Source organism: Fomitopsis serialis (genome assembly GCF_022376445.1).
Source record: "Fomitopsis serialis strain Sig1Antser10 chromosome Unknown B0H18scaffold_320, whole genome shotgun sequence".
Classification (NCBI taxonomy): Eukaryota; Fungi; Basidiomycota; class Agaricomycetes; order Polyporales; family Fomitopsidaceae; genus Fomitopsis; species Fomitopsis serialis.
The window spans coordinates 1-27,018 of record NW_025955280.1 but is presented as its reverse complement, the minus strand read 5'-3'; the positions used below and the strand labels follow the sequence as shown (position 1 = coordinate 27,018).

The following is a 27,018-nucleotide window of genomic DNA, read 5'->3' as shown; positions in this document are numbered from 1 at the left end:
GGGCATGTTTCCACATTTAATGGGGCTCTCGGTTAGTGCTGCTTGAAGCCACCAAAAAAAACTGGCATGAAGAGCTGAGATTGAAAGATTACTTCAAAAGGGAATATTTGTCAGCATTTCAGCCAATGGGAGTGCTCCAGAATCCCTTTTGAATGACCACATTTTTCAACAGGCCAGAATTCCAGCCTGTTACTGCAGCAAAACTGACTTGTGTTGGGCTCAGAAGAGTGCAGGAAAATCAGATAATATTCCAGGACATCTGTGGAGCATCTCTGAGCATATTCACAAATAGAGAAGATTGCCCTATATAGTCAATCTGTGCTTGGACATTGACACATGCTTGTTATGACAATATTTCTCCATTCATAGCACTGCTGTGCATGTTCCAGGAACATCACTGTATTGGAAACTATTACGATCCCTGAGGTACAAAGGTATTGTTCTTATGATGGACCGCCATGAAATGCCTTAGTGATTCCTCTGGAATGGCAGTTTGTTCCCACAGTGCACGTGACTTGCAGCCACCCAATAAGCAGAGATAAGGAACGGTTAGTATGGGCTGCTTATCTGAGTCTCAAATTTCAAACTCCCAGACGACGTGACTTGCACCAACAGATACAAACAAATGCAGTGGTTAAGTGCTCTGTTATGGATATGAGGGCCATGATAGCCCTTCATTCAGAGAGTATACAGAACTTCTATTGAGTGCATACAGTGTCTGGCTAACCCAGGAAATGCAAAACAAAAAAATGCATATGTGCCTCTGCCAATTCAAAGTGTGTGTTCATAACTCAAATATGGCCTACGTGTACACTGTAATGTATGTGTGGTTTAGACACTGTAAGGATTGGGATGGGTGATCTTGTGTGTAGATCGAATGTTTTTGTGCTCTTGTTTGCTCTGTTGCTATCTTGTTTTCTTGCTTTCTGAAACAGACAATGGCCTAGAATGTGATTGATCTGACTAATTTGGGAATGAACATGCAACAATAGGACAACAGGCAAATTGAGACAATACTTTCCTTTTGTTTCTCATTAATAGTCAGCAGGTACATTGTTCTTTGATGGACCAATTTGGATACAATAGGTAGATTCCCTTTGTGCTCATAGTTGTATTGTCTGAAATTCCCACACTCCAGGGTATATAAGGCAGGTGCCTGCCTATCCTGGAGCAGTTGCATCTTGACCCAGAACCACCACCATCTTCCTCAGAGTACTGATACTCTGCCAATTTACTTACACACAGACCACTCTATAATACAGGTAACAAGGACTATAATGGGTAATCTGAGCATCTTTTGCCATAATATGGCCCTTGTGTGCAATGTAATGGTGACCATTGCAGCTCAAAACAATCATACACTCGTCTTTGATGTTTCTATATATTTCACAGATTTTATGCATTTTCCTGAGCTCCGCAGAGGCTGTGTCATCCATCATGTTGAGCATCTTGACTTCGGAGTCAACCACAGTTTGATCATTGAGGTTGTTGTGTGTACTGCAGATGTCATATCAGTATGAACTGTTTACCCTGTGAACCAAAATAGCCACCCAATCTGGTCATTTACCCCTGAGACATCATGTTGTCATCATCTTTTCCCATTAATAGTAATGCTATGCCAGTTCCAGACATATCCATGCATTGTAAACTATGCACATAGCTATACAGGTCATATTCAATGTGTTTCAGAGTCAAAACCCCTTTTATAGTTGCATAGTCGCTTGTGAGTTCCAAATTTTGAATTTTGCTATTCATTCTGGGTCTCAATTATATGATAGACACTCTGAAAGAAGGGCTATCAGTTGAGTTAACTATCTCAATTATATTTGGTTAGAGTTCAGGCAGTGTGTTGCAGTCAAATGACATACAATCATGTCTCCACAGGCATGTGTGTTTCTATGTTTTCTGAATCTTGATATGGGCAAGTCATATTACTCAAGTCCAGAGTTATACACAGCCAAGCTAATTTTGAGGGTACAATGAGGCACAGTCACAGAGACAAAACACAATAACAGATACTTGTAATTTTAATAACTCCAAAGGCAAATAAGATAGTAGTGTCCTTCAAGAATGGAGACCATGTGGTACATTCATTGCTAGATGGATCAAGGAATGGAGAAGGCAATACAATAAGCCTGGAGTTCAGAGACATGGAATACCATATATTAGAGAAACAGAACCTCATGGCATGGACCATGACATATTCCTTCTGCATGTCAGAAACATTGTGTGAGAGTCCTCCTAGAAGTTATTGTTGGCATTGTTGGCATTGAAAGAGGAGACAATGAGAACCCTCTATCTTTCACAGTATACAGCAAGAGGTTGATAACAGCCTCAGTCACAGTTGATCTCATCTATATGGGTTTTAGCACTCTCCTCAGTGCCCAAAACACATTCTGCATGATTATTGAAACCACAGCAATGCAGTGTTGTAGGTCACATACCCTTCTAGATGACAATGATGATTACTTAACTTGTGTCTCAAATAAGGTCATGATTGACTGGTCTTCACCTCCATGAGTTGTATATGGCTACATCATATTATAATTTGAACATGAAGAATGGCTTCTGTTGCACCCAATAACTCACTATCAGTTCCATAGAGACCACTGAAAAACATGTGAGGGCATACCAATACAAGATGTTACAATCATCCCTCAGTCAGATGAACCATACAAGGTCATATTTGGTTTATTTCCCTTAACCCTGACTCTCCTCACCTCCATAAGCATTGCTCTTATGTTTTGGCGTGAACGTCCATGTTTCTGGTGCAGGACCGAGGAACATCTCCGAGATCTTAACCCAGTCACGGCTATCCGGACTTGCCAGCAATGTCTCTACATGATGCCAATGATGCCAAAACATCAGTTGCCGCACTTATGTCAATAAACAGAAGGTGCGTTACCGAGGTCATCGCGCCCGCGGAACGCCGGAGCACGGTCATTGATGTGTCCCGGGAGCGTTTCAAGAAGGCCAATGGGGATGTAGCGGTACTGAAAGGAGAGTGCCTCGCAGAGGTATCGCCGAGTGGTGTTTACCCCGGCCGTGTCTGTTCCAAAGTGACTGTTCCGATGTCAGATACTATACGAGAAGCTTGTGATATAGGAATACACTTACTTGAGGCCGTACTCGGCATACTGCGAGTACGATCGGTGAGCCATGCCATACAAGAGTCACAATGGATGACTGACTTTCCGGATGAGCTCTAGTCGCTCTCGAGAGCTGATGTCCCACTCCCTTCTCTCCTTGACTTCCGTGAATATCCACGGCTTGATGAGTGCGCCACGCCCAATCATAATGCCATCAACGCCGGTCCCATCCATCTTCTCCCAGTAGTCTTGCGAAGAGAAGCAGTCTCCACCGCCGAAGATCGGTACGGGAGCAACTGTGAAGCGGAGTTCAGTCAGATCAAATCAGCTGGAGATAAACAAACGACATACGGTCCTCTTCCTGTTCCCTCTCGCGCACGGCTTCGACGCACTGTTTGATGTAGTCCCAGTCGGCGAGCTTGGCGTAGCGTTGTTGCCGCGTTCGGCCATGCAGCTGTGGGTCACTGTCATGGGCGGCCATACAAGTCACGACGAGAGATTCCCTACCGTGATCGCAGATGCGCCGAACTCACGGCCTAGACGCGGCATGAGTTTATGTGCCGTGTTTCGCCCGTCCTTGACACCTGAGCGGAGCTTGACGGTGACGGGTATGTCTCCGAGTGCCTTGTTCACCCCAACGATGATTTTGCCTAACTTGCCAGCAGCGTCGAGTACTGATTGAAAGGTCAGCGACTTGCCGTCCTGCAATCAATATTTCTGGGGAACGACATACGAGCGGAACCGCTGCCAGTCTTGTACACCAGGTCGATCGGGCAGCCACAGTTGATATCGACGAAGTCGAGGTTGCCAGCGCATTCGCGGCCGATGATCTCAGCGGCGGGGACGAGCAGGGACGGCTTGCTTCCCGCGATCTGCATGCCGAAGATAGACTCGGACGGATGCCTACGGACAAGCGACCATTCTTCCTTCGAGCCTGACAGGAAAGACATTGCAAGGCCCACTACAAAAACAGTATCAGTCAATACGAACGCCTCAAAGGACAGTGTACGCACTTTCACCGCAGGTGATGTCGGCACCGTAGTCGACGCAGACCCTGCGGAAAGGCTGGAACGACGTGAGCAATTCAGTCAGTCTTACCGGACGCAGAACGTACCAAGTTTCCGACCGTCGTGAGAGGAGCGAGATCTGCGGGCGGGCCGGAGGCGTCCGTCCGTGATCAGGACGGACGGTTTGACGCATCGGTACTCACATGTTTTCCCTGTCCAGTGTAACCTTTTCTTCTCGTTGAAGCGAAGAGGCACGTCCGGAGTGTCGTTCTGGGACTGATCTTCTGAGCTGGTCTGCCCACCGGTAGCTGTTGCGTCGGTTTTCACCTCGTTAGAAGCGGCCGCGGAGGGTCCATCTTGTTTTTCGACATCCGCTTTACCCTCTTCTCCGGCAGCCTGTAGCTCCTTGAGATACGCGTCAGAAATCGGGTGCGGGTATTTCTTGGTTCTGATCATCTTCAGCGTAGGTCCGTCAATGAAGTTGAGCTCCTGCTCGGCGCCGGCCGCAAGTGCTCTCTTGTCGTCGTCCGCAATAAGCTCGACGGCGTCCCATCTCCTTGCTTAGCGTGTCCGCCAAGGAACCTACACTTCAGACCATGCCGGCATTCACCCGTACGCTCGAACGCCGGACACTTCGTGGAGAAGTCGATGGACGAGTTGTGGCTCTCAGACATCTCAATCTCCGGCGACGCGCGGCTTCGGATGTACGGAGGCACGTTCAGAAGGTCTTCCTGAGAAGGGAAGTGGATGTCCCTCGGCTTGGCGGTGAGGTATGCCGGCACGTCGTGCGTGAAACGACATCTGGGACCGTCAAGATCACGCAGACGCACAGAGAATGGGCATACGCACTCGGTACCAAACTCGCACGTCTTTCCCGTCGCGAACTTCCAACAAGCTCCACCTCTCTTGGATGCGCGCAAAGCGTCGGCCTTGTTCGCCCGCGATGTTTCTTCTTCTCCTCCTTGGAACGTTTCTTGCGCTGGGCGCCCGAGAGGGCCGTGCCACGCTCTGCGTCTTGCGTAGCCTCGCTGTCTTTGCGGCCATTTACGTGACTTGTGCTTCCTTCCGCAGCGTCATCGTCTGGAAGTGACTGAGTTGCGGCCGAGATGAGGAATCTGGCGAAGACAACCTGCGAGGTTAGTCGTTTGCTTCCACGAATGTACTGCACGCCTACGAACTCGGCTTTGATGGGCGCTGTGCCAGGCGGTAGTGTTGTCATCTTGCCGTTGGGCTGTTGAGCAGAGAAAGCAGGCGTGCGACGGTGCGTTTGGGGTGGAGAGTCGGGAGGAGATGAACGCAGGCCAGGGGCTTTGCGCGAGATGCAATCTCTGCCACCAGATCTCATCGGGCGGACGGGCATCCGGATACCATGCCCGGAGCAGACCACTCAGCAGGACAGTCCGCCGGATAGCGTACAGTGGAGAGCTAGTAGCAACATATATCACAGGCAAGAATCCTCTCTCCCTCTCGAAATCTGACCACCATCCACGAGAAATGCTGCCTCTAAGCTCTCAGGCTTTTGTGTGCGATCCTCGCCCAGACTACCCTCTGCTCGTCACGGCGAAGCGATATTCATTGCCTGGATACACATGCGAAGATCCAGACGCACTGACATTGATATTGACCCACGGAACAGGATATCACAAGGAGCAGTGGGAGCCCACCCTCGAGCATCTCTTCGAGAGCCTCGCTCCGAGTCGGGCGGGTGAAGCCAGTCCAGTGAAGATACGCGATGTCTGGGCAATTGACTGTCCAAATCACGGCGACTCCGCCGTCTTGAACGAGCATACGCTTCTGTGGGGATACGATAATGTACGTGTTCACGAATCGAAGTATCTTTACTCATGATAGCACTTCAGTCAGCTGGGAAGAGTACGCGCGCGCTGTGCACATCTTCCTCAGCGGCTTGGGCCGCGGCGTAGATGTCGATTTCAGTAAGCGCAAGCTCGTCGGTATCGGCCATTCGATGGGATGCATAGCACTGTACGTGTTCACGACCCGTCAATGACGTTGCCTACCTAGTCCAACGAACAACCCAGGATCATCGCAAACACCTTCTTCCCGAAACTCAGCTTCGAGTCCTTCATCTTCGCCGAGCCGATGTGCTTCCCCAAGGATCCATGCCTCCCAGCTTCTCGACCCTCCTGACCACCGGCGCCGAGAAGCGTCGCGACATCTTCGCCTCGCGCGAGGAAGCCCTCTCTGGTTGCAGTCGCGCGCGGGATTCCGGGTCTGGGATCCCGAGTACTCCGCTCATTCGTCGTACGTACTCAAGTCACGGTGCACGCGAGGGATGCTCAGAATGTCCAAGGACCACGGGCTGCGCGACCTCCCGACGGCTGCTACCCAGACAAGACCGCGGGCGTGACCCTGAATGCACAAGGCACAGGAGGCGTGAGTGATCTGGCTGGCTACATGACGAATGCTCGGCTTACTGCGATCCATATAGGCCTGCTACCGCGACCACAGCAACACAGGGCGCGTGCGTGCCTTCAATTATCTGCCGACGCTGTGTGCTGCGCGGCCCGTACACGTCGTCTTCGGTGCCATCGACGACTACATGTACGTACGCTACCACCCAGGTCGCATACAGTTACCTAGACAGGGCCGCTACGTCGTCGGCAGCCCCAGTCAGATCAAAGATGGACTGCTTCGGACGGTTGCAGAACAAGCAGGCATCCGCACGGCGCGTCCCCGGAGCAGGCCACCTCGTACGTCGCTCGTCCGTTTCTTCCCACGCGAGCGGGGTGACTTACAGCGTCCCGCAGATCGTACAGACGCAGCCCCGAGGGCTCGCCGATGCCATTTGGGCGATCTTGACTAAGCCCGGAGTGGAGAAGACAAGTTGTGACATCACTAAGCACCTTGGGGGGTGAGCGGGCAGTGGTTCGGATGTATGCTTGCCGGGTGCGTAATGTAATGTCCAGTGAGTCTCTCGCTGTCAATGCTTCCAGGTCGCGAAGCCATTAGCGGCCTCGCCCAACCCTTCATATGAACAATACAGTTTGTAGATGACTGCTGCGGCCCCACCACGGGCCATCGTCTCAGCGTAACTCAAGAGACTACGTTCTATGCAGTACATGATCTCTCATGTCGATCCCCGGGCGAGTCGACTGTAACCAATGGTACTTTAGTCCGATACTCGACAGTACATATTCAATTCGTAGCCAGATCAGACCGGACCGGAGGAAGACGGTCTGGTGGTATCATTAGTAGCATACTCCACATACATACCGCAGGTCCCATGCTCATGACACCGGGACTCCGGATTGGCTGTAACCGGAATGCTTGGGAGCGAGTCGTATATGCATGACACTGTACAGAGGTGAGATCATGCGCACAGTACTTAAGCCCGGCGAGCGGGCCCCGCGCTAACATCGAACTTAAACTTAACCTACCGTGACCTACACCGGCGCATCACCATGTCCCGTCTCTTCCTAGCATACCGCCTGGTCCCAACGCGCACCCACGCTGGCTCTCTCCGTCTGCGCACGATGTCGACGAGCGCGCAGTACGAGCACATCCTCACCTCCCGCCCGGCGGCGGGCGTCGCGCTGATCACGCTGAACCGCCCGAAGGCGCTCAACGCCCTCTCCACGCCCCTCTTCGTCGAGCTGAACGACGCGGTGGCTGCGCTCGACAGGGACGACGATGTGCGGGCGCTGGTCCTCACGGGGAGCGAACGCGCATTCGCGGGTGCGTCCGAGTCGCTGCCGTGGCGCGGGTGCACGCTGACCGGGGCTTGACGGTCGAAAGCGGGCGCGGACATCAAGGAGATGAAGGACAAGCAGTGTACGTGATGCGTTCTGGCCTCGACGGTGTACCGCTAACGCACAGACAGACTCTGACGTCTTCAAGAACAAGTTCCTCGAGAGCTGGTCGCTGTTGACGCAGATCCGCAAGCCCATCATCGCGGCGGTCAGCGGCTACGCAGTGCGTCCCATGTCTCTCACCCCTCTATCCGACCTCAACCACCCTTTCTGTGCAGCTCGGCGGTGGCTGCGAGCTCGCGATGATGTGCGACATCATCCTCGCCTCGCCCTCCGCCGTCTTTGGTCAGCCGAGATCAACATCGGCGTCGTCCCCGGCGGCGGCGGCACCCAGGTAAGTAACAGCTCCGCCCCTATCCACAACCATACACAGCACTCATGCGCATCCGCTAGCGTCTCGCGCGCGCGATCGGCAAGTCGCGCACGATGGAGCTCACCCTCACGGGGCGCAGATTCACGGCGGCGGAGGCAGCCGACTGGGGCCTCATCTCGCGCGTGTCCGAGAACGTCCTCGAGGAGCCATCTCCGTCGCGTCCACGATCGCGTCGAAGAGCGCGGTCGCCGTGCAGGCGGGCAAGGAGGTCGTGAACGTCGCGTACGAGACCACGCTCAGCGAGGGCCTCCGGTACGAGCGCCGTATCTTCCACGGGCTCTTCGCGACGAATGATCAGAAGGAGGGTGAGTGCACGCCGTGTTTCATGTGGTCGTCTTGTGCTCATGGCGATCGCGTACAGGCATGTCGGCTTTCGCGGAGAAGCGCAAGCCTACCTGGACGCACTCGTGAGCGCGGGTTCCCCAGTATCCAAGCAGTTTTCCTGTATCACGACGTGTACAACACCCATTGCTGTTGGGCTGTGTAGCCTCATCCCAGATTCCGACAAGCCATCCATGAATGCTCCATGTTGTTGGCGACCAAAGAATCTGGTCAATATTGCGTATGATCGTTCGTATGTGAATTTGCATCAATGTCAGTATGATATTGAATGGACATGTGCTGAACGTATGTTGACTGAGCCTGAGGTCTTGCCCGCGGTATTTAGGTAGGCGGAGCATAACGCATACGAACCTATGGTGAACTCATTCGGACGACGCTTGTGTGCGCATACACGCAGTGCACTGGTGCTGCGCAGCAGGGCGGTCAGGCTTGGACAAGGTCTTGGGCCGAGCTTGCGTGCCTTGGCATGCCGAACTCGAATTGACGCTGCCGGGCGTGTGGTGGACTTGCACGTCGCCCACGAGCGGTCACTGCGAGTGGTTTGTGGCAAGTACAACGGTGTCAGCGGAGTGCGGGAGATGGATGGTCGCTCCGGTGACTTTGATGGATGGTTACCGAATGCGGTACCCATATGTGCGCGATCGACGCCACGCGGTGGCTCCTTGTGGGCGTTGTTGACACTTCTGTCAACTCCTCCACGCCTTCTGTCCTCTGTCCCCCGCGTCCCACGACTTCTGCAACTGGATTCGTCGCCATGAAGAACGTTACTTGCAGGCTCATCAGACCGGGATGCTTGAGTATGATGCCGTCGCCGTAGGGCCACTTGACACTGACAGAGATGCCGACGGCCTGTAGGTACGTTGGGTGGCAAATCAGATTGCCTGTCCTCCACGCAGCCTCCGACTCCGGGACCACAGAGTCCGCCCAGCCATCTGCGTTTCCAGCAGAATGGGATCTCCCGAATGCCTCGATGGTTGCCGCCTAGCCGACAGCCTCGCAACGGTCTTTCGGACAACGCGCCGTGGTGATCTGAGCGTGACCGGTCCGCGCATTTATCTGCAGAGCTCGCGTCCGCGTCCTCCTCTCCATTCCCCACCTCCTCGTACATTCCTTTCCTCTGCGCTGGCCGCTATACAACGCGCGTCCTCTCTTTCTCGTCACGCAGAGCGTCCGGTCCCGGTCCTTCTACTTCCAGTCCTCCCCTTCGGTCAACATGGTTGCCGCTGGTCTTATCCTCGCTTCTCTCGCCGCTCTGGCTTTAGGCAAGCCTATCAAGGGCGGCATGCGTGTCCTCGGCCGTAGGGATAGCCCCCCAGCGGGCTATTCATGGACGAGCGCGGCTGCGGGCGAGACGATGCTGTCTCTGAAGTTCGCGCTTGCTCAGAGCGATCCGCAAGGTCTCGAGGCCGCTCTCTACGACGTCAGCGATCCAGCGAGCGCGAATTACGGCAATCACCTTACGAAAGAGGAGGTGAGCCGTTATGCCGTCGCGTCAATTTCGTCGGATTCATTGAATGTCTTGCCAGGCCGCAGCGTTTGTCGCTCCTACCAACGAGACGTCCGCAGCCATCAACAACTGGCTCGCCAAGAACAACCTGACCGCGAACACCATCACCCCCGCGGGTGACTGGATGAGTGTCAACGTCTCCGTCGCGCAGGCGAACTCTCTCTTCGATGCCAACTTCTCCGTCTTCACGCACGAGACTACGGGGCAACAGGCCATTCGGACCATGTCATACTCCGTCCCCGCCTCACTGGTGGATCATCTCAAGGTCGTCTACCCGACCGTCACGTAAGAGCCCTCCGCCGCAGGCCCGCCCGCGCGCTCACATATTACGCCGCTGCTAGGTTCCCGAGCAACAAGGCTCTTATGCCTGTCGTCAGCAAATCGAAGCCTTTGGACAAGCGTCACAAGGCGAAGGCGAAGGGCAAGGGCAAGGGCGCCGGTGCTGGTGCTGGTGCAGGTGCAGGTGCAGGTGCAGGTGCGGGCGCAGGTGCTGGTGCGGGCGCAGGTAAAGGTGCAGGCGCAGGCGCAGGTAAAGGCGCAGGTGCAGGTGCAGGTGCATCTAACGTTACTGGTGCCGGCGGTGCCGCGGTTGCGGCGTCCTGCGACACGGTCATCACGCCGACTTGCCTGCAAGACCTCTATGGCATCCCAACCACGCCGGCTACAAACCAAAGTAACGCGCTCGGCGTGAGCGGGTTCATCGAGCAGTTCGCGAACCAGAAGGATCTCCAGGTATGGGCCGTAATCCGTCTCATACCAGCGGAAGCTAACAGTGCTGCAGACATTCCTCACGAACCTCCGCACTGACGTGTCGAGCGACACGACCTTCACCCTGCAGACCCTCGATGGCGGCCAGAACTCGCAAGTCGCTGCCAATGCTGGCACGGAAGCTGTACGTCGCGGCCCGAGCGTTGCGCTGTTGCATTGTACTGAGCAGTGTCACCTCTGCAGAACTTGGATATCCAGTACACCGTCGGCGTTGCGACGGGCGTCCCGGTCACCTTCATATCCGTTGGCGAGCAGACCAGCGACGGCGATCTCGGCGGCTTCCTCGACATCGCGAACTTCCTGCTCAATGAGGATGCGCCTCCCTCCGTGTTCACGACCAGCTACGGCAACGACGAGCAGGACATCCCCGTTGCCATGGCGGAGTATGTCTGACCGCGCCATCTGTCAATCATATGCTCACTAGACGTCGTGCAGGAATCTTTGCAACGCTTACGCCCAACTCGGCGCTCGCGGTGTCTCCGTCCTCTTCGCGTCCGGTGACGGTGGTGTGTCCGGCTCGCAGTCGCAGCAGTGCACGGACTTCATACCGACCTTCCCTTCCGGCTGCCCCTAGTAAGTGATAATTCGCATCGCCTGCCAATCATCGCGCCTCACCTTCCGTCAGCATGACCTCCGTCGGTGCCACGCAAGGCATCAGCCCCGAGACCGCCGCGAACTTCTCAGCCGGCGGGTTCTCCAACGTCTTCAGCACGCCCGCGTATCAGCAGACCGCCGTCGCCACCTACCTCAAGACGCTCGGGCAGACGAACGCGGGCCTGTTCAACACGTCCGGGCGCGCGTACCCCGACGTGTCCACGCAGGGCGTGCAGTTCGAGATCGTCGTCGACGGCCAGGCGGGCGGCGTCGACGGCACGAGCGCCGCGAGCCCCGTCTTCGCCAGCGTCGTCTCGCTCCTCAACGACCAGCTCACCACCGCGGGCAAGAGCCCGCTCGGGTTCCTCAACATCTGGCTCTACAGCAACGCGACCAGCGCGCTGAACGACGTCACGACCGGCTCGAACCCGGGCTGCGACACGGACGGTTTCCCCGCGGCGGCTGGTTGGGACCCAGTGAGCTTTCGGTCTCCCCTCCCCTCGCGGCGCTGCTGACCATGTTTCGCATCATAGGTCACCGGTCTCGGGACACCGAACTTCGACGCGCTCAAAACGGCTGCCGGCCTTTGAGTGCGCACTCGACTGGAACAGATTGTTATCTCTCGCTCTGCTGGAAACTGAGGGTTGCTGTCCTTGTACTGCTAGCACGTTGTATACTTCTGCGAATGCGCATGTTTTGGCGGGATTATTGTTGTGCGTGAGTTAGATAACTGCTCAGGTAGGGTGAGCGAGTCGCCAGGTGCCTCCTATGTTCTTCACAAGGAAAGCACGTAACAGTGCTGTAGCTCGAGGTCAATACATTCAAAACAAGGCCCTCGTAGATACTCGATGTCTATATAGATAAACGGAGGCGCACTACTAACCGGACAATACATAGTCCAAAGCAAACGCACATTCAACAGCCTCCTATGCATAGGACGCAAGTGACACGGGTGGTATAAGAATTGAACCGAATATGTCTGCACCTCGCGTCCCGACGTTCAACAGGAGAGCCTCTCACATGGAAATCATCTCCGCGATAGAAGAAATATACACGCAAACACCCAGCATAGGCCGTAGTGGGTAATTACACGAGAAGTAACGGTCAGACTAATTACAACAGCCCGCAAAGCATTATCGTTCCGTACATTACGTCCTCAGGCCTCATCTATGACTCCTCCGACACGTTCACCAGCTCGACCGCCCTGTCCAAGATCTCCTGCAGCGGCCAGCGCTCGCCCTGGCCCTGCTTGAGGTCGAGCAAATCGCCGATCTCGTCGCACGCGGTGAGCACCATGTCCATGTCCTCCTTCGTGTGCGCCGAGCTCACGCAGAACCGCACACGCGACGTCACGAGCGGCGTCGCGGGTACGCGACCACGACGACGACGATCGGCACCGCGCGCGTGCGCATCATCCGGCTGAACACCGCCATCTTGCCCGGGTTGAACAGCAGCAGCGGGATCACCGGCGAGTCGGCGCATCCGTACGTGATGAACCCGAGCTTGCGCAGGCCCCGGTTGAGGTACCGCGAATTGAACGCGATCCGCCGCAGACGCATCCGCCCGTCCGAGCCGTCGACCATCGTCGGCGAGAGCGGCATCCACGACGGGAGGATCGACATCGGCGCATTACCTGGGTGCCGCTCGAGCTCCGCGACCTCCAGCGCCGCGGCGCCCGAAGACGGGGTGGGCGAGATACCCATGATGCTGGCCATAGACGCGATAACTTGCATGAGCACCGGCGGGGTCATCGCCTCCGTGTACGTCCCCGTGTGCGCGCGGAGACGCAGCCTGTCAACGAGCGCCTTCGAGCCAGCGATGTATCCTCCAGCCGCACCGAACGACTTCGTGAACGTGCCCATGAGGATGTCGATGTTCCGCGGGTTGATACCGAAGTAGTCCGCACACCGCGACCGTGCGGGCCGAGAGCGCCGATGGAGTGTGCCTCGTCTACGAAGAGATAGAACTGCGAAGGAGCGGAGGTCAGCTTCGTGTGAGTGATCAAGGGTTTAAGACGCACCTTGTACTTCTTCTTGAGCTCCATGATCACCGGAAGGTTCGCAAGCGTGCCCTCCATCGAGAATAGCCCCTCCACGATAACGAGGATCTTCTTCCACGGTCGGTGCGTCTTCGGCTGACCCTGGCTGATCACCTCCCGCAGCAGGTTCTCGAGCGACTTCATGTTATTATGCTTGAACGTCCGCACGTTCGCGCCGCTCACACGCACGCCCCACCGGATCGATGCGTGGTTGAACTCGTCCGAGATGACAAGGCTGCCTTTGCCGACGAGGCGGGGATGACCGTCGAGTTCGTCGCGAAGCCCATGCTGCATATCATCGAGTCCTCCTGTCCGATAAACCGTGCGACGAGTCCCTCCGCTTGTGCGTGCAGATCCAGCGAACCACCCTCGAGACGCGTCCCGCACGGTGAAACACCGTACCGGTTGATGCACGCCTCCACCGCGTCGGCGCACCCACCGCGGGCCTGAGCGAAACCGAGATAGTTGTAAGAGGAGATGTTCAGCCCGCGCGTGCGTGTGCCGCTCGGGAACATGGTGACATTGTAGTCTGGTGAGTAGCGGTCGAGCAGCATGATCGTCCGCCCGGGAACACCGGTGACAGGGTGCGAGAAGCAGTCGTCAATGCGGGTCTTGAGCCGCCGGGTATAAAAGGAGTCGAAGTCGGAGTTGAGCGCTGCGTAACCCTACGTGCACAATGTCAGCATCACAGCCTGGCGAACAATTACGGCTGAGAATCCGTGTACAAGCTACTAGGGGCCGCAGATTGAAATTGCGCAAGGTCGACGCCATCGAGGATCGGGAGGAGCCCACATGACCCTCTGCCAGGTTACATGGGACTCTTCCCCATGGGTAGCTTCCCAGCAGCCATACACGGAAAGAACAGAAGTACACTCACATCGTGTGCTAGGAGATGCCTGTACGCAGACCTCCTGAAGCGCTTGCCAACGAAGTCGCGCAGGTGCCCGAGGCAGATAACCATGAGGTAGCTGAGGTATGTAGTGAGGAGGATATAGTAGGGCGGGTCCTGCTCGGGGTAGCTGCGGTAGGGCGTGCCGGTCTTGTGCTGACTGGTATAGCGATAGCTCTCGTTGGCGCAGTGGCCAAACTCGGAGTGCACCGTCGTGAAGACCTGCTCGCTGGTGGGCGGGTTGCGCGGGTACGACAGCGCATCTTCGAATTCGGCGCCGGGATCTTCCAGAACCGTGTCGGAGCTGCTCGTCGTGACGGAGCTCGACAGGGAGAGGGCGGGGGTCGAGTTGGGCGAGCCCCCGTGGGCGCGGGCGCGGGCGTCGGCCTCGGAGACAGCGGAGAGGTAGGAGGCGGCAGTGGACATGGCGGGGGTCGACTTCTTCCTGAAAATCGACGGCTGCGGCGACGAACTCTGCAAGGCCATGGGCGAGGGTCGTGATGGCATGGCCGTGGACCGCGCTGGACGACGAAACCTCTTTTCACGGGGAGGGACGGAGATGGTGGTGGTGCCTGAGCAAGATGAACGCGCCCCACGACCGCAACCGTCTGGCGCGCGAAGAACTTATTTCCCCACGATACCCTTCTAGCCTCGGGCGCTCCCCGTTGATAGCATTGTGGCGGTGTTTCAACTCTTCTATGCTATGGTGCGTATTATAATGCGACATGTACTGCCATCACCAAGACGGCGCCGACGAGCGCACAGCTCTGATGATTCCAGCATGCTTGATCTGCAAGATAGGATTCATGACCAGAGCAAAAATGGAAAAGCTACGAGACACAACAATGATCCGAACAGCAGCACATGTTCCCTACCTACACAGCAACCGCCACAACGACGACATATCCATGATGAGCAGCCCTCTGACCGGCCTTGCTCCCCTGTAACGCGTAGGAAAGGGCATATTACCCGCGTGGTGCACCGCGCCCTCCCCGCTTCCCCGCGAATCCTCGTGACGGCTTGGAGTTGGTCGACGAGGCGGCAGGATCCGTCGACGGCCCTCGAGGGGCCCGAAGTACCTTCACGCTCACGTCCGCGGCCGGTGGAGACTGCGACATCGCATTGGTATCCCGCCCCACTTCGGTGGACAGACCATTTCGTCCACTCTGTCGCGGGCCGTCGTTGAATATACGCTGCCGCGCAGCCTGATACTGCGCCTCCCTTTCCGCGAACGACTTCTGCAGGTCGACAGACGGTGGTGACGCCGCAGCAGACGAGGATGCGCCAGTCGGTCGTTTGAGAATCTTCAGTGTGGGCTGGAACGCTGCAGGGGTGGTGGCAGAACTGTACTATTGCCCGACCCGGAGACGACTAGCTCGGGCATAGGTGCCTTTCGGTTACTGAGGATACAATTCCACCGATTTAGCCACACGGTGCGGTTTCACAACATACGACGAGACTCACGCGTTCTCCCATAGCGCCTGAGAGTTCTCCTCTTCCTCCACCCCGTCATCGTCGTCGTCATCCCAAGAGTCGCGAACGACCGCGGCAGGAGCTCTAGCTTTCACGCGGTGCGCGGCAGAGGATGTATCTGGCTAATATTAAATTTCTAGTCATTCGACGCATCTGCCAACACAGAGGCCTACCTGAGACTGTTCCCAGACGTCGTTCGTGCCGCTGGTGCTCGCTAGGGGCATGTTGGAGATCGTCGTGTAGGCTGGTTCTAAGCACGCTGTGGTCGTCGATCGAGACTGAGCTCATCCCAGGCGCCAGGGAAAGGGCGCGCCCTCGATTACGTAAGAGCCGCTAATAGGAGTTAGCTAATTAGATACTTCACCGCTGCTACTACTGGTAACTTACTACAGCCAAGCTACAGCTCAAATTTGACCCAGTTGCTCTTCAAGTAGACTTCGTTTCGACAGCCTCGTCGCAAGATTGCAGTTATACAACAATCGCATTGAAACTCCCGAAGACCTTGTCTGATTTACAATCCACAATGTAGGCTATTGGTATCCGTTATCCCGGCCATTACTTGCACATGCTCTAACGCGCCACGTTCAATGACAATAAATACGTCTACAATGCGACGTCTATCACAGCCTGTCACCACGGCCGATAATCTTGACCTGCACCAAACACGTCAGCCAAGTTTACAGTCATGAAGGACGCGAACATACCTTGAAGCCAATTTTCTTGAGCGCATCCGCGTCGATGATCATGCGCCCGTCGAACACGAACGCGGGCTTGTTCATATGGGCGTAGACCGTCTCCCAGTCGATCTCGCGGAACTCCTTCCACTCGGTGGCGATGACGATCGCCTCCTTGTTCTTGCACGCCTCGAGCGAGGAGCGGGCGATGGTAACTTGCTTCTTGACTGGGAACACATGCATCTGCGTCAGTACCACGTTTGGCATCACCATTGGACAAGAACATACTGTTTTCCAAGGGCACGAGTGGGCACGCCTCGGCGAGGTCAAGCCAGATCTGCGCGTCCTCGACCTTCGGGTCGTAGATGGTCACGTAGGCGCGCTCCGAAAGGAAGTCGCGGACGAGCGAGATGGCCGGCGACTCGCGCGTGTCACCAGTGTCCGCCTTGAACGCGAACCCAAGGACGGCGATGTGCTATGGGACCTGTAAGCATCAACATAGCTGAACCTCCTACGACGCACGCACCTTGCCGGTGATGGTGTTGAACAGCGTATCCACAACGGTCTTCGAGAACCGACTCTTCTGGTGCTCGTTCATCTCGACGACCTGGCGCCAATACGCCGCGACCTGGGGCAAGTGCAAGCTCTCGCTCAAATACACCAAGTTCAAGATGTCCTTCTGGAAGCACGACCCTCCGAACCCGACCGACGCGCGCAGGAACTTCGGCCCGATGCGCGAGTCGAACCCGATCGCATGCGCGACCTCGTCGATGTTCGCGCCCGTCGCCTCGCAGATCGCGGACAGCGCGTTGATCGACGAGATGCGCTGCGCGAGCATCGCGTTCGCGGCGAGCTTCGAGAGCTCCGAGGACCACAGGCCGACGGTGAGGATGCGCTCCTTCGGCACCCAGTTCGCGTAGACCTCCGCGAGCGCCTCGCACGCGCCCCTACCCTCGGGCGATTGCAGTGAGCCAATGAGTACGCGGTCGGGCTTGAAGAGGTCGCTGATCGCGGTGCCCTCTGCGAGGAACTCGGGGTTCGAGAGGATGTCGAACCGGCAGCCCGGGCGCGAGTTGGCCTCGAGAATGGTGCGCATCGACTCGGCGGTCCGGCAGGGCACGGTCGACTTCTCGACGACAATCTTGGAAGAGTGCGCGACAGCTGCGATGCGTCGTGTAGCGAGCTCGACATAGCTATTCTACAATGTCAGCATGCGAGTACAATCCGTTGAAGAAAATTCGGATTGGTCAGGCAGAAAACCAATAAATGTATCACACGCTACACATTTTCCTGTCGGAGCGAGGCCCTCGTCAAGTGTTCCTGCTAATAACATCACCGTTCGGACTGCATACCCTGCATTCTCTGCATTCTCTGCGTATATGCGCCGCGAAGACGAATGACCGCCACCATGTCAAACCTGGCCGCAGACGGACACCCGAACTATGCCCACGGCATGTGGAAAAGTCTGCGGCACGATAGGGTCCGCTGAGGCGAAGGCTGTCATTTAACATCCAGACACAGACAGTACTGGAAAGGCCTGCTTCTGCCTAGTGCGAGCCACCGCACCTGAGAGCGGGCTAAATGTGCAACCCAGGCCACTCGAGAACCTGCGTCATTACAACCTCCGACACCAGGGGCGAGCATAACAGGCAGCTGGCGCTGGCCGATACACTAGTGCTCGAAATGTGCGGGCGGCCACGGAGAACATCGTACGATTTACGCAGACATTTCGCCGCTGGGACGTAAGAGGCACGCCCGCGTAGAGATGCACCTCAGGGGGTGGATGCGGGGCAGCCCCGAGCACCCGCCGAAGCATCCCCAAGACGCATATATGCGGTGATAATGATAATGTGCAACGCGCCCTGCGTGCATAGAGGACCAAAGGGAGTGTACGCACTTCAGGTCTGCCGCGAATCCCGCTCCGACACCGCTCTTCTTCGTGGGTGTGTTGACACTGACGAAGATGAGGTCTGCCTCCTGGATGCCCTTGTCGACGTCAGTCGAGAAGAACAGGTTGCGCCCGCGGGCCTGCTTGACCACGTCGACGAGGCCGGGCTCATAGATGGGGAGGTCGAAGTCGGGGCTGTTCCACCCGTCTATACGCGCCTGGTTGAGGTCGACGATGGTGACTTGGATGTGCGGGCATTTCAGCGCGATGACGGCGCACGTAGGGCCACCTAGAGAGAGCGCGTTGAGAAGAGTGCACGGCTCACACGGAGAAGCTTCCGCGTACCGACATATCCGGCGCCGACTATCCCGCGAGAACAGCTGGTCAGTGTGAGCACGACGAGCAGGACGCGGCGTACGCACTGCAGCAGACTTTCGTGACTTTGACTGTGGCCATGGCGAAGAGATGGAAGAATGAGGTGGACAGAGCTTGTTTGCTATAAGTATAACGGACGGGTGGGAGGTGGCGGCAGCCAAGACGCGACGCAACTCCGCGCAGGTATGAGTCGCCGCGGCCGCGTGCGCGCCGGTTCAGACAGACGCGCCCCGAGCGGTCTCGCTCGCCCTCTTCCTTCTCCTCGTCCCCCTCGTCCTTCATCACACCGCAACGGCATCGCCCAGATGGGGACTCTCGCGCACCATGTCTCTGCTTCCGACTCGCTTCCGCGGCCTCATAGCCCCTGTCTTTACTTCCGGCGTCCTAGATGTGACGCACCTATTCGGGGCCGCAACGCGGACATCTTTCGACAGATGCGGGTATTCCGGGGTGCATCAGTATCGTGGTCGGACGCAACAACGTAATGATAGAGTGTGGAGATGTGTGCTTCCGCGCCCGAATTGGTCACTTTCGCCCGGTACACAGATCTACTCATCACCGCTCCGGCGATACTCGGAGGGTCAACGTGGCTTGGGTGTATGCCATCTGTTTGATGAGTACGGAACAACTACGATCTTGGACTTGTAAGCCTTGTTGTGAATGTCTCAAACTCATCCTACTTATTCTGTGCGATCTTGCTCTCCAGTCTGCCTCTTGGCCACTCCGAGAGTGCTTGCTTGCTCTCCGGAAAACGTCACGTATGTTTCTGCGTCGTCGCACCGCCTGCTGTTACTTCGGACCGCATATACGCAAGCTACCGTCGAACCCGAGTCGAGCGAGAAGCGTCGGTACGAGACCATCGCGTCCCACAACCGCCCACATTTGGCCCACAAACGTTCAATTTATGCAGTTGCCTCCCACAGTCTCCGCACACGGTCGTGCTGTCTTTCAAAGAATAAACTCTACCCGACATGGTAAATTGACGGTTACCAATGTGATCACCACTCACGCCCCGCTGAAGCATTCGCGCATCATTTTCACTGCGTGCTTGCGCAGACTGAGTTTCTGTCGGTTTCTAGACGCGCACTGCGATCAATTCAGTGATTGCGTAGACAATAGACGCAGGCCAGCTCTAGCACGACAATGCAATGCCCTGCCACGCAAGTATCACCCGCTATAAGCCAAACGAGACCGAAGAGCCCGCTGTACGTGGCGGGGGCGGGGCGGCGTGACCGCCGACGAGGACCGCATCACTGACATCCTCCGTCCTGCCCCGAGAGCGCGTTACCGATGGGGTGACGCAGATGTGTGTATCTGAACTTCGAATGCGTGGCGAGAACAAAGAAGTAAGTCTCGGAAGTCATGTTGTAAGTTTAACGATACGAACTCACTTCATACAACAAGCTCCCATCGCAGTCGGACTCGCACAATCAAGCGACCACTTTGACAACAGGTGTATACACGTGACGCTCTTCAGGAAAAAGCTCCCTTAGAGCTGAACGGCGCCGCGGACGCGTTCCGTGCTCGTGATCTACTAGTAGACACCGCTGCTTCGACGTGTTGCGTCGTACAATTCGAGGACCCGGGCTTAGACTCAATCGCGTCGTCCGAGGGCTGATCTTGGCAGCACGTTCCAATGGTATCATTGTGTGGAGGTCTAGGATAACGACGGTCGGTCCTGCAAAATAAGCACACCGTCTATGCTACAGATACCTTTGCATCTTCTATCTCTGCATCTCCGCTGACATCGCGCTCGCCTCCGTGTTCATTGTCGTCCGAGTCCCATACTTCCGTGATACTGACGTGCGTCTCTGGTCGAGCGCGTGAGCGTACCGAACAGATCCGAGTCGCATCCACGGACGATGGAAATAGACACTCACCAGAGAGTACCGATGAGGGAACATGAGTGACGGACCATTCGCCGTCAGGATCGGGAAAGACGCGGAGCTGCAAGACCCCGCGATCCAGCCACGGCGCGAACAGCGCGATGACGTATGTTTTGATCGTAGACATCCCGGCAGCGCTTTGCTGCGATCCCTCCATCACGAGTTCGATGCATACATCCGCGTACGACTGGCTGGCATCGGCCGCGGCAGCAGACACCGGAAGATTGTCGTAAACGCTGCGAGAGAGGATGCCGTGGAAAGTGAGGATAGAGTTAGCCGGAGGAGGGGCTGTCTCGGCGGGCTCGCTTCCCTCTAGAGAAGTCTCGTAGTGGGACAGGTAAATCGTGATGTGGAGGCGCTCCAGATGTGGGCTTTGAATGTCAGTCAACAAGGTGCTCAGAACCCCCTGGATCCTCGGCAGCGACGAACTGACGCGGCGGAACTCCACCACTAGTCCTGTCAGCGATGTGCTTGCTCCAAGCTGCGGAAAGCCCTTGTGCATTTCGTCTACAGCAGCCTCAATGAGCGATCACAAGTGAAACGACAAGCGTGTGAGGTCTCTTACCTTCAGTAAGATCGCCTCTCCACCGGAGCGTCTTGAGGCCGGCTCCAGTGAGACGCAGCACCTCCGTAATGCGGGCTGCAAGCTCCGCAGACGGGCTGCTATCCCTGAATGCGAACAGCAGGTCGCCCAGGTGGCTACACGCTCGCTGGGTCGATACCAGCTCCAAAACCTGCGACGCCCAGGGCATGGGTACGTCAGAGAGTTCGAAAGTCGAGAGCGAGAGAGCGGGTGCGTCGACTGAGTACACCGGGGCCGTGTCTGCTGCCGTCGCGGGTTCGACATGCGGGCTGATCGCATCCTGTAGCCGCAAGCAGGATAGTTTGGGGAAATGACTGAGATACTGATGGAGATGGGAAAGCGAGGAGTAGTAGCGCAGGTCCAGAGCTAGGTCGACTACAGATGAGTATGCGGCGCATACGTCCAACAAAGATCGGCTGTTTTCCTGCTTGTGAGCGTCCCACTCCGCGGGCACGTCAGCCTCGTTCCAAAAACGGAGTGTCGTGAGCTTGTTGCGCCGCGAAGAAACGGAGCTGGGCATAGATCCCGGCATGAGCGGGTGCTGCAGCGTGACGCCATGGAGAACGAGGTGTTCGAGGCTCGGAAGTGCGTTGAAAATCCTACGGAGTTCCGTTGCGTTGCGAAAACGGCTCTGCTTGATTTCCAGAGTGGTGATGCTGGTGTAGTACGAGAGGAAGTGAAAGAAAAGGTCGTGTGGTCTGGTCGCGGCCCAGTCGAAGTTGCACAGCTCTAGCACCTTCGCCCGTGGCAGAAGATATCCGGGGATGCGCATCGGCCAGATGTGCGCAATCGGCCGTCGAGAGTCCTCCCATATATGCAGATTATCAAAGTTCTTGCCGTACGATCGGTTGCCTTTTGAGATGAGCGTGTGCGCGAAGTCGTCCAAGGCCTCACGGCTGAACAGCCAGAGCATTTCGTGCCAGAAGAGGTGCCGCGCAGCCTGATACCAAGCGTGGCAAACGAGGCAGCACCTCGTTAACGTGAAAGGATCCAGCCGCAGGAACTCGCAGATAAGATCAATCAGTTCCTGCGGAAATTGCGGATATGTATCACTGTGGTCGCGCGGTGACTCAATATGTTATTCAAGCAGCTGGTACCAAAAGAAACGAAGGGCATACCATGAGTAGATGGGTGGTCTGAAGCACTTCTGCACTTCCAAAGCGTGGCCTTCCAACAGCCTGTCTTCACCGTCAACGCTCTCAGCCATGAACCGGTACTTCCCTAGACCATCAGGTCGTTATATGACGTTGCCCATACACGTTGATGAGAAATATACCTCCACGGTTGATATGCAGAACGTCCTCCGACGTTCTCAGATAGGACTCGGGTGAGTGTAGAGGTGTCAGACTAAGTAACACGTCGCGCAGATGCCGTTTAGACGGGTTTTGGACGATGCTGTGAATTGGCAACAGCGGTAGGAGCTCGATGACAAGCGTAGAGTAGGGATACGATAGATGATGTGTGAGCTCAAGATACAGTGCCGATGAGTACGAGGGCAGACTCGGAGGTGATGCACAGGCCCACCACAATTACTGCCCTCACGCGCACGCCGTGGCGGGTGTCGACAAGCAGTGTGGCGGTGAGTCGGCGACCTCGACTCGTGCAGAAGCGCGCGTGTGGCGGGGGCGGCCCGAGCGTGACCGCCGACGAGGACCGCATCAGTGAGTCTGACCTCCCTCGTCTCGCCGTCGTCCGCTCCCAAACAGAGCTCACTGGCCCGCCAACCTGCAACGCCGAACCACCCACCGCGTCTCATGCATGCCCGCCCTCTGGCAGGCCGTGCACCGCCGTTCCCCTGAAGGTCATATCATACGCGTGTTCCTGCAGTCCGAAGGTCTGATCCACGGCGTACGCACAGAGGCCTCCTCAGTGCGACGCGAGAAAAGGCTCCATGGTTGATTATCGGTTAGTACTCAGTCCTTTCCATGTCGACAGAGTGTGCAGGCTCATACCGTTTCCAGTCGTTGCATTCCGGACCCTGTCCTCCGCTGGCGTGCTCGATGCCCGCGTATCCTCACCTCTCCACCTCCAGTCTGCTCATACGATCTTCGATCCAATAACAGCGCTTCAGTGTAGTCGCAAACTTCGGGGGCAATTCACGTACTTGGAGGCTTGTAGGGCAACCAGGGTCGTTCCGGTGAGTCTCGAGTCGGTTCTGTTGAGCCTGCGTTCGAGTTTGATGAGATACAACTTGAAGCATGCTCGTCAGATTCGCGCTGCGAGCAGGTCTATGTATCATGTATCCCAAGGCTGCAAGCGCGTCCACCGCCACAACATTGGAAGGCACGAGGTCGTCCGTCATCTTCGGACAATGGAGGCGTAATCCCCACGGACACGGTTTCTCGGTGAGATGTACGCATGCTCCTTTTCCATTCATACTCAAAAGCTCCCCGGAGGTCACCTATCGTGCACGCAGCACCACTGCGTGAGTTTGGGTTAGCTACGCACCTCCGGAGGGTCTGCTACGGTAGCACCTCAGCGGGCTAATGGGTGAGTTCTCGATTCTCCTCCCTCCCCACTCCCCCGTCTCCGGTGGCGCGCTGGTACTTGTATACCGCGATGCCGCCGCCTCCCTGCAACCTCGCGTTCTCCTCGAGCTCTCGTACTCGTCTGACGGGTCATCGATACCGACCGATCCATCTACCCTTCGCTACCGTGGATCCTCGCATCTACATGGCCCGTACTACTGATTGCATCTACGTATATGCCCAGCCTTCACAACATCCCTGGCCTCCGATGCTCTCGCAGGAAGAACAACGTGTGGTTGTAAGATTCCGCGCTGCATCTTCGGAGCCTCGGCAGTCCGCGCATTGCTCGCGGAGCGGGATACGACTCTCCTGTGCGTCACGGACACCATCTGTGGGTGAACGTGGTGCATCTGGGATTGTACGGTCAAGGCCGCACGTTTGCTCCTTTAGTTGGACACGGCAGGGGTGACGCATCAGGCTCCGTGGCGGTTGATCGCGGTCTGACCATCAAGCGAGCGCGAACAGGCAACGTATCTCTTCACTCCCAGCTGGCTGCACTGGTCACGATGCTGCAGCGCAGACTACTTCTCGTTCGCTCTGGTTGTGCTGGCCGTCAAACATCCAGGCCGACAACCGGTATTGTACCCCCAATCTCGTAATCTTGCTCTAATGCCGTCTAATCTCCCGTCAACGACTGCTACCGTGGTTCCTTCGTCTTTCATCACCCTGCACCTGGTGACCTATCCCCCACCACGCATATACCGGTCTCGTACGCCACTCGAAGGTATCGCTAGGCATTGACGGTTGGCCTCCGCTTAACGATCCTCACCATGTATGCGACGCCCGGCGAGCATCCCTTCGAGGCAACGCAGCGGACATATCGCGCTCCCCCTTTGCCGGTCTCGTACACGTCCTATGGCCATCGTCGGACCCCTAGGCCGAGGTGAGAGAACGCGTGGTTCATCGACCAGCAACGTTCCCCGATCGCTATGGATCCACCGCTGGCGAAGGACGCTCCTGCCCTGCGCCGCCGTTCCGCAGCTCTCGTCGCACGGCATAGAACTGCAACCTCGCGATCGGACGTGTATTCAGAACCGCACGTGTCCGCACTGCCGTTCTGCAGTGTGCGTACCGACCATTTATGGTCTTTGTCGTAGTAGGAGATCCCCCGTGAATGTATTCTGCGCTTCACGCAGACGAGTGGGTGCTCGTTGCGGCGGGCGCGGACGGCGTACTCAGCCTGCGAGTCGGCGGCGCGGTGGGCGAGCTGGAAAGGACACGCGCGGGGTCTTTGTTGGACGGCGTTCATGGCGGTCTCCCAACCTCGGAGGCGCTGTCACCGCGCAATGCTGGTGTTCATTAATCATTTCCGGTGGCGCCGCCGCCTGCGCGTCTGAACGCGCCGACGCGGTCACGCCACAAAGACGCTTCTCACTCGACAAGGCCTGTGGCCGAGAAAGTGGCTGAGCCTAGTGACTACTGGCAACGACTCTCACGACGGTACCGGTGACGACGAGTACTGCTCGGTAAGCCAGCCACATCTCCTGTGTCCATGCAGCTTATTCTTTGTTTGCCCAGGACGTACCGCCGGACGTTATCCTCTCCAGGCCTGTAATGCTGCCGTGCCGCGTCGCGCTGCCCCCTGATGAATGCGAACGCGGCTTGGTTCCGCCGGCCGCCTTGGATGCCACGACGCTCGAGTTGCCTTCCGGCGCGCCTGGTTCATGCCGTTTAGTGCCCTCGGGGACATCTTCGCAGATAGGTATCTGACGCTGTTCGCTCGAGGATGAAGAGCAAGGACTGACGCAGCTGGAGTGCCGGTACACGTTCCAGGTCCGTCCTGGCCGCTCACACCCTCGGTGACCCACTTCTCGCGCAAGGTCAATCGGGATCCGCCCAAGCTGCACATGTACGACCCAGAGAGATGTTTCTAGGGATCCTTTACCACGCTTCTCACTACACTGGGAGGTGCTCGGTGTGGACACAAACGCAAGACGCTCGATGCACTCTCCCGTCTCGACCGGATCTCACTCGAGCCGTGGCACAGAGCCTCCGTTACTCGACTGGAACGTGGTCCACGTGTCGATGACCCACGACCCGTGCTCACGCGTCGAACCACACATCCCACGACGCAGGCTCGATGCACACCGTATCATGCAGGCGCATCTCAACGGGGCTTGAAGCCGGCGACGCAAGCCCTTTCCACGGCGCGACGCAAGCCTCGTCTTCAATTTGAACAACCGCGGACAAGTCCCAAGACCGCCCCTCGCGCGGTGCGCTCAGGCATGGCAGTGTCAGCCACCTTCCGAGTCTCCTCGCCGTGTCGGGTGAATGCGCAGTCGATGAATTTGCAATTGCGCAGTGAGGCAGAGCTGCGCACCTGGCTCGGCTGTTCCGAGGCATGCTCACACTGGCGTCGGCGAACCCAACGTTCCGCGCGACGGGTGAAGAACTCGCCAGTCGGTCGACGACATACGTCCCGGGTTTCCGGACGTACCCGCGGGTCTTGCTAGCCTGGCCTGCGTCCGTTCGTACGGACGCTTGTCGATCGGAGCCCGGACGCGTGACAACGATGACACTCGAACCGACATCTCGTCCGTCTGGGTCCGTTGGGCATCTCAGGCTCGAGGCGCGCGCAGCCCACAACGGTGGCCGGACGAAAGACGACATACCGCCAAACTCTGGACTGAAGACTTCTTCTGCAGATTCGACTTTAGCGTGGTCGGTCTCAGCGTCGGTCGACTCACATGGTCTCCGCCGCGGGCTGCTTCCAAGTCCCGCGGCTCAGGGCAGTACGCGCTACTCACATACCATACTTCGGCGACTGGTTGCTTGCATTGAGGAGACGAGCGAGGACTTCAGGGAGAGTGATCCCAATTGATACGATGACCTATCCTTTCTCGATGTCATCGTGTTGTTCTGTTGCATATGCTGGGGTGTGTGATTCAACCGACGCCTTGCTGAGAACGTGCGCCCGTGCGCGCAGGTCGAAGGCCCTGATCACATCAGGAGCTATGGCTTCCTCGGCTCGTCGTATGTGTTGTCATCCTTGAACACCTCTTCCGTGACGGTAATTACGACTCGTTTCGACGACGCACAGTTCAATTGTTGCACAATTCTTTTCGACTTCGGTTGATATGCTATACGTACACCGTAACACGGCCATCATGGCATCCCCAAACATGCGAGGCACCGTTGGTCCGCGGACTTGTTCTGACGTCCTGGGCTTTCCTTGCGGCGCTGCTGCTACCAGAGCGGGATGTTCGCCGCCGCCAGCCGGACGTTCGCCCGATG

At 56.9% G+C, this 27,018-nt stretch overlaps 11 protein-coding genes across 11 annotated transcripts; 6 read left to right on the top strand and 5 right to left on the bottom strand.

Moving 5' to 3' along the window:
• Positions 1-2,547: 2,547 nt before the first annotated feature.
• On the bottom strand, positions 2,548-5,315 carry B0H18DRAFT_1061651 (zinc finger dihydrouridine synthase; the record flags this gene model as incomplete). The annotated part of the gene is made up of 14 exons (XM_048031121.1): positions 2,548-2,837; positions 2,906-3,063; positions 3,118-3,137; positions 3,192-3,385; positions 3,441-3,543; positions 3,597-3,763; positions 3,823-4,050; positions 4,103-4,154; positions 4,204-4,235; positions 4,300-4,652; positions 4,679-4,897; positions 4,946-4,965; positions 4,998-5,211; positions 5,275-5,315. The coding sequence occupies 14 exons, from the start codon at positions 5,313-5,315 to the stop codon at positions 2,701-2,703; spliced, it is 1,938 nt and encodes a 645-aa protein (XP_047885043.1). The 3' UTR covers positions 2,548-2,700.
• A 164-nt stretch (positions 5,316-5,479) lies between these two features.
• Positions 5,480-7,172, top strand: B0H18DRAFT_1061649 (Alpha/Beta hydrolase protein). The gene is made up of 9 exons (XM_048031120.1): positions 5,480-5,912; positions 5,956-6,096; positions 6,119-6,301; positions 6,408-6,490; positions 6,546-6,662; positions 6,763-6,807; positions 6,865-6,940; positions 7,051-7,091; positions 7,156-7,172. Exons 1-8 carry the CDS (start codon positions 5,591-5,593, stop codon positions 7,089-7,091), a joined length of 1,008 nt encoding a protein of 335 aa, XP_047885042.1. The 5' UTR covers positions 5,480-5,590; the 3' UTR covers positions 7,156-7,172.
• A 418-nt stretch (positions 7,173-7,590) lies between these two features.
• B0H18DRAFT_1168201 (ClpP/crotonase-like domain-containing protein) lies at positions 7,591-9,130 on the top strand (the record flags this gene model as incomplete). Its single annotated transcript, XM_048035865.1, has 6 exons — positions 7,591-7,792; positions 7,938-8,029; positions 8,085-8,144; positions 8,260-8,373; positions 8,418-8,544; positions 8,601-9,130. The coding sequence occupies 6 exons, from the start codon at positions 7,591-7,593 to the stop codon at positions 8,648-8,650; spliced, it is 645 nt and encodes a 214-aa protein (XP_047885041.1). The 3' UTR covers positions 8,651-9,130.
• A 664-nt stretch (positions 9,131-9,794) lies between these two features.
• On the top strand, positions 9,795-12,040 carry B0H18DRAFT_1128527 (family S53 protease; the record flags this gene model as incomplete). The annotated part of the gene is made up of 8 exons (XM_048035338.1): positions 9,795-10,052; positions 10,108-10,373; positions 10,430-10,820; positions 10,870-10,980; positions 11,040-11,239; positions 11,292-11,429; positions 11,482-11,926; positions 11,984-12,040. 8 exons carry the CDS (start codon positions 9,795-9,797, stop codon positions 12,038-12,040), a joined length of 1,866 nt encoding a protein of 621 aa, XP_047885040.1.
• A 297-nt stretch (positions 12,041-12,337) lies between these two features.
• Positions 12,338-14,991, bottom strand: B0H18DRAFT_1061638 (serine palmitoyltransferase 2). The gene is made up of 6 exons (XM_048031119.1): positions 14,366-14,991; positions 13,752-14,153; positions 13,471-13,704; positions 13,357-13,416; positions 12,822-13,294; positions 12,338-12,774 (listed from the first exon to the last, which is right to left on the bottom strand). Exons 1-6 carry the CDS (start codon positions 14,882-14,884, stop codon positions 12,618-12,620), a joined length of 1,845 nt encoding a protein of 614 aa, XP_047885039.1. The 5' UTR covers positions 14,885-14,991; the 3' UTR covers positions 12,338-12,617.
• Positions 14,992-15,046: 55 nt separating this feature from the next.
• On the bottom strand, positions 15,047-16,228 carry B0H18DRAFT_1061636 (uncharacterized protein). Its single transcript, XM_048031118.1, has 4 exons — positions 16,024-16,228; positions 15,842-15,972; positions 15,728-15,777; positions 15,047-15,701 (listed from the first exon to the last, which is right to left on the bottom strand). The coding sequence occupies exons 1-4, from the start codon at positions 16,072-16,074 to the stop codon at positions 15,343-15,345; spliced, it is 591 nt and encodes a 196-aa protein (XP_047885038.1). The 5' UTR covers positions 16,075-16,228; the 3' UTR covers positions 15,047-15,342.
• An 84-nt stretch (positions 16,229-16,312) lies between these two features.
• On the bottom strand, positions 16,313-18,993 carry B0H18DRAFT_1061635 (UDP-glucose dehydrogenase). The gene is made up of 7 exons (XM_048031117.1): positions 18,835-18,993; positions 18,758-18,775; positions 18,422-18,701; positions 17,051-17,717; positions 16,813-16,999; positions 16,555-16,751; positions 16,313-16,503 (listed from the first exon to the last, which is right to left on the bottom strand). Exons 1-7 carry the CDS (start codon positions 18,866-18,868, stop codon positions 16,471-16,473), a joined length of 1,416 nt encoding a protein of 471 aa, XP_047885037.1. The 5' UTR covers positions 18,869-18,993; the 3' UTR covers positions 16,313-16,470.
• On the top strand, positions 18,909-20,217 carry B0H18DRAFT_354549 (uncharacterized protein). Its single transcript, XM_048037723.1, has 5 exons — positions 18,909-19,431; positions 19,494-19,635; positions 19,698-19,761; positions 19,809-20,133; positions 20,192-20,217. The coding sequence occupies exons 1-4, from the start codon at positions 19,112-19,114 to the stop codon at positions 19,889-19,891; spliced, it is 609 nt and encodes a 202-aa protein (XP_047885036.1). The 5' UTR covers positions 18,909-19,111; the 3' UTR covers positions 19,892-20,133; positions 20,192-20,217.
• A 45-nt stretch (positions 20,218-20,262) lies between these two features.
• Positions 20,263-22,460, bottom strand: B0H18DRAFT_354594 (uncharacterized protein). Its single transcript, XM_048037724.1, has 4 exons — positions 22,375-22,460; positions 21,239-22,325; positions 20,668-21,180; positions 20,263-20,598 (listed from the first exon to the last, which is right to left on the bottom strand). The coding sequence occupies exons 1-4, from the start codon at positions 22,375-22,377 to the stop codon at positions 20,486-20,488; spliced, it is 1,716 nt and encodes a 571-aa protein (XP_047885035.1). The 5' UTR covers positions 22,378-22,460; the 3' UTR covers positions 20,263-20,485.
• A 1,124-nt stretch (positions 22,461-23,584) lies between these two features.
• B0H18DRAFT_354479 (uncharacterized protein) lies at positions 23,585-24,376 on the top strand. Its single transcript, XM_048037720.1, has 2 exons — positions 23,585-23,601; positions 23,653-24,376. Exon 2 carries the CDS (start codon positions 23,816-23,818, stop codon positions 24,191-24,193), a length of 378 nt encoding a protein of 125 aa, XP_047885034.1. The 5' UTR covers positions 23,585-23,601; positions 23,653-23,815; the 3' UTR covers positions 24,194-24,376.
• On the top strand, positions 24,377-25,485 carry B0H18DRAFT_354494 (uncharacterized protein). The gene is made up of 2 exons (XM_048037721.1): positions 24,377-25,250; positions 25,303-25,485. Exon 1 carries the CDS (start codon positions 24,559-24,561, stop codon positions 25,189-25,191), a length of 633 nt encoding a protein of 210 aa, XP_047885033.1. The 5' UTR covers positions 24,377-24,558; the 3' UTR covers positions 25,192-25,250; positions 25,303-25,485.
• The last annotated feature ends 1,533 nt before the right edge of the window (positions 25,486-27,018 follow it).